Below are 5,080 nucleotides of genomic sequence, written 5' to 3'. Positions count from 1 at the left end.
TGTACAATATTTATGATACAAAAATTATTTTTTTTAAACTGTTTTTGCAAGAAGAGTCAGCCGGTTCAACGTTTCAAGGGCTAATGTTTGGGATGGAGCAGTCAGAGGTTTCAAGCGTACATCGTATTCAGAAAACTGTGACATGCTGGTTAAATTCACTGATGATACTGGTGTTTTCCAAGAAGGAATTGACTCAGGTGGTTCCAGGAGAGAGTTGTTCTATCTACTGATGAAGATTCTGAAAGACCGGCCAATTTTTGATGGACCAGACGGACGCCGCTTCTTGGTCTACAATGCAAATGGTATGCATACGGTTAGAAGTGTACTAATACAATTGTTAATGATCATTAACCATATATATCACATGACATATGATTTGTTGCTTGAACAATTTTTCCAAAACTTTGAGTTTCATTACAGTACATTAAAGTATATAATAAATAATGTTTTAATTTTGCAATATGAATACATTTATTCACACCTGTTAGGGAGGATGAATACTACTTGGCAGGAAAGTTGATTGCAGTGTCAGTTGTGCATGGAGGTCCAGGGCCACATTTCCTGTCAGAAGATCTTGTACATTATCTTGCAGGCCAGCCTTCATTCAAAGCAACAGTTGATTTAATAACTGATGAAGAAGTAGGGAAAGCTTTACAAGAGGTGAGAATTGCATACAGCAACAGTGTGGTAGGGTGGAATATTATGTAGTTCCTGCAGTGTTTTGAGACATCTTTACTTTACCTTTATCACATACACCGAATTGGCTTCATTTTTTGTTTTGTGATCAGAATCAGAATACCCTTATTAGTCCCACAGAGGGGACATTTACATTGTTGTAGCAGAATAGAGCCAAAGACAGCTTAATGTTACGTAAGAAGAATGATTAAAAACTATTAAAGATACACAAACACAATTTACAAAAAACACATCCTGTAATAGAGGATTTAGCAGCCAGGTATATATTGCACAAGGATAGTAGTAATAGTAATATAATATAAATCTTGCAATGGAACAAAAATGGCAAGAATATACAGTACATGCAGTTATTGACTGGATTGTTTATGTCCATTTTATAATCTTCAGATTGAGAATGCTGCCTCAGTGGATGCCTTGCGAGAAATGACCATGAGACACAGCACAATGTTACAGACAGCAGGTTGTCTGAGACATGTGGCTTCTGTTGAAGGAAAGAAAGATTTTGTGTCAGACTACCTCCAGTGGTACATTATTGGCCGAAACTCATCTGTAATTGACAGGTAAGATCATATTTGTATTCATGTGATTTTTTTTAAATGTATGTAAGAATGTTTTGTTTAAAATGCCTCATGGTCCCCCTCTTTGGTTTATTCTATGTTTATCTGTTAGCAATTAGTCAGTGTCAAAATGTGTGCCTGTGTAGTATAACTGATATGGGACGTCCGTCTCTCCTTTCCCTGCCTGTCTTGTGCCAATCTTTAAGTGCTCATGCCACCCCCCCTTGTTTTAGGTATAAGGTTATTTAAATGTGACTTTGTGATGAAACATTTGTTTCGTTCACTCTTCAGATTCAAGGAGGGTCTTTCAGCCCTTCAGTTTTTAAACGCACTACAGCAACACCCTACTCTGCTGGCCCCGGTCCTGTGCCACTCTGAAAAGCGACTTACTGCTCTGGAACTTGAGCAACTCTTCAAGCCTGACCTCAGTCCACCAGGGAGTAACAGGAGGCTTAGGGAAAGTCAAACTTTGGGCTACTGGGCAGACTATCTCCTCGATTGTGAAGGTTTGTAATTCGCTGTTTTTATAACTCTTTCAGGAAACACATTGCCAAAATGTATCTGAACATGTTTTCTTTGCAGAAAGCAAGACTGCTGTGTCTTTGGAGGATGTTTTGATGTTTGCGACTGGGCTGACTTCACTTCCCCCATCTGGATTTGAACCATCGCCAGGAATAGAGTTCCTTGATGACTCTCCATTCCCAATGGCAAACACATGTTCCAACACATTGAAACTACCACTCCTTGACGCATACAATGTGTTTAAGTCCAAAATGGACTTTGGAATGCAACATTCTCCAGGATTTGGCTGTTTTTAAGTCATGTCACTGGATGACCCATAGAGTACAGACTCTATGAAGGTTGTTCATAGAGTAAACACTCTATGAAGGTTGTTCATATAGTCGTTGTTAGATGTGAACGTGTTTTTATTTTCTCACAGCTCATGTTGTCCATTTAGTTTGGGAAAAAATCTAAGTATTATTCTATATCTATACAATTTGTATAAATACTCTGAACTTTGCTATACTTATTTCACATTGCCACCCATAGCTTCTTTGTTGTAAATCAGTCATTCATTCTCAGGTTTCCAGTGAGTCCACATGGTTGAAATAAGACTTATACAGAAATGTTCTTTCTGCACACAATTACGCACACAACATAACCTTGTTTGTGCTTGCAAATTGGAGCGTTGTTTATTGTTATTCCAGTTACATTTTATAATGATTAAGATATTTATGTTATGAGCTGTGATTTGGTGCTGTATAAATGACATTGAAATAAATATGGTGATTGGCTGGAAACCATGTTCATTTCAAAATGCTGTTTTTATTTAAAAATGTATGGGAATATCTTTTTTTCTAAATAGGACCAGTCTTCAGATGAACAGGTACCATAATCGTTTGGATACATCACAGGGGAAAGAGTAAATGCAGTCTGACAAACCATGAAACCAAGCATTGTTGAGCCCTGAAATCTGATTTGGAGTGGTGAAACAGTGCTACTGTACTTCTGAATACCTTGTCGATTACTTTATAACTGAGCATATTCTTTCATGTACAGTTCTGATGCAGTCTCCCAGTTCTCTGGATTCTGTAGGTCATTGCGCTCCATAGCAATTCCAAGTACTCCTGCATGTTTTGGTCCCCACATGGAGCTATAGACAGGCTTGTCTCAGGAACAGCATCCAATCCTGCCTGTTCAATCTCAAATCCACAGTCCCTGGAGCCAAATCTATGTTAAATAGAAGACATAATAGTATTAATTTACATTTAAGATAAAAACACAAAGAAGTATCAATCCATCACCAATGTATTACCTGTGTGGCAAGTAGTACAGTTCATTGGGCACTCCTCCTGGACATGATGCTGTTCTGGAAGGGCGAATCCTGTGACTGTTCCACAGTCTCACACACTCGTCCAAGTCCTTCTGAATAACATCAACGAAGCAGAATCTCAGAAGTCACTGATGCTCGTGACTCCCGTTGAAGTATCCAGCATCTCGGAGGTCTGCAAATAGCTCCATCCAGAACTGAGACCTATAGAAATTGATATATTTTCAAGTGAATTATTAAGCAATATATAACAATTCTACAAATTACATTAAAAGGTTACCAGTAAAATCAACAACAAATCATTGAGTGTCTATTTAATCATTTATTTGCTTCACAACCTATAGTGCCTAGGTCCCCTCAGGGGCCGCTGTTCAATCCAAAACCCACGCTTAGATGTTCACAGTTTGTAACTTTATTTCTGCCAAAAATAAGTTCTAAAGAAAGGCCTTGTATAGTCTGGGTCATAGACTACAGGCTATATATTATATCTATTATAATAAAAACTGATACACTTTAGCCAAGCAAATGTTGTTTGTCTGACAGTGTTGGCAAGTAATAGATAATAATGATAAACACTTACCTTCCCTTTCTTAATATGGACCACCCGGACTCAATACGCTGATTAGTCATGGATGTGCCATACATGTGGCTGGACGCTCCAGAGTAGTAGCTCATGGTGATGGTGACGTAGGGTACACTGAATTGCAGCCATAATTCCGTTCTCCGCCAACCTGATGGCGTTAATTACAGCGATTTGAGAGGAATAACCCTTTCTGCGGTAAAACCCGGCTTGATTCAGTTTGCTTTTAAGAGTCCGCAAACTGATTTTTACACCGTGAAAGGTAGACAACATGTCCACGATTACAGCATACGAGTGACCTTCATTAAAATATTTCACGCAATGATGCAAGATATCTGGTCCTTCTGTCTGGTCCGTGTCCTTTAAACACTCCAGAGATTGTCCACAAGATGAGCAAAACGGTGTCACTTGTCCCAGGTTGTTTCTACAAAACGGTCAAAACATGTCTACCGAATGTAAACACACTCGGTCTTTCCGCCAAAACAAACTTACATTTTAGCCAATCACGTCACGTCACGTCACTTCCGGTATGATGGACATTCCCTTTCCGCTTTGATTCTGGTTTGTAAAAGTGTTTCGTCAAATGTTAATGTGTTTCGGGAAATGTTAAAGTGTTTCGGGAAATGTTAAAGTGTTTCAGTTATGGTAAAAGTGTTTTGCATTTTGTTAATTTGTTTTTGTTAATGTTAAAGTTTTTTTCCCTTGGTAAAAGTGTTTTTGCTAATGTAATTTTATTTTATAAAATGTAAATTTGTCTCAAGCTTTGTTAAAGTGTTTTACACTTTGTAATTGTCCATTGCACTTCCCAGCCACCGTATAATTCACTTCAGAAACACTTTTTGTAATATTCCATGGAATGCTCTTAACATCCCAATAGCGATGAATACATTAAATGCTCAGACAATAAGTACATAAAAAAATGTCATCTGTGGAAGCCGTGGCACTGTAAAAAGCACGACCAATGATTTTAGCCGGCCCGGCTTAAATAACTGGGTGGCCTACCTGCCTGTATGCCCTCCATCTTGTGCACAAACTTATCTTGTGCCCTCATTGGTCATGTGCGCGTTCGTGTGTGTTGGAGGTGGGGCTCTGTAAGGAAGTCTGAAGGTTTCTGAAGGTGTCTGAAGGTGTCTTCGGTTGCGGTCGGATAATACAAAAATCAGCTCCTAACGTCTAACCCTATCGTCTATTCCTTGACCTCTGATACCTCATTCACACCAACGCAACTCCGGTTCAAGCTCCGTGCTAGAGCTTTTCAGGTTCAGAACCGGTTCTTCGGTTTAGCTCCGGCTCTTTTCACACTGTCCAGAGTCCGACTGGCGCTGCGTCATTGCGTCATTGTTTGCGTCATGACGTAACCGTTTGCGTGCCTGCTTAATAAAGCCAAACCGCGCGGAAACCCCTCACAGCTGACAC

At 39.3% G+C, this 5,080-nt stretch overlaps 1 protein-coding gene across 2 annotated transcripts; it reads left to right on the top strand.

Annotated features, from left to right (window-relative positions):
* Positions 1-234: 234 nt before the first annotated feature.
* On the top strand, positions 235-2,071 carry LOC307014086 (G2/M phase-specific E3 ubiquitin-protein ligase-like; the record flags this gene model as incomplete). Of its 2 annotated transcripts, XM_079641796.1 has the most annotated exons (4): positions 235-302; positions 1,084-1,256; positions 1,545-1,759; positions 1,836-2,071. In XM_079641796.1, the coding sequence occupies exons 1-4, from the start codon at positions 261-263 to the stop codon at positions 2,069-2,071; spliced, it is 666 nt and encodes a 221-aa protein (XP_079497922.1). In that variant the 5' UTR covers positions 235-260. The 2 variants fall into 2 exon arrangements, 1 of the variants encoding a protein (XP_079497922.1); XR_013801146.1 differs by lacking the exons at positions 235-302; positions 1,836-2,071 and adding an exon at positions 508-660 and having other exon boundaries at positions 1,545-1,559.
* Positions 2,072-5,080: the final 3,009 nt, after the last annotated feature.

Source organism: Notothenia rossii, assembly GCF_949606895.1.
Source record: "Notothenia rossii genome assembly, chromosome: 1".
In the NCBI taxonomy this organism is placed as follows: domain Eukaryota; kingdom Metazoa; phylum Chordata; class Actinopteri; order Perciformes; family Nototheniidae; genus Notothenia; species Notothenia rossii.
Note: the sequence above shows the minus strand (reverse complement) of the source record. Positions and strands in the feature narration are given on the sequence as shown.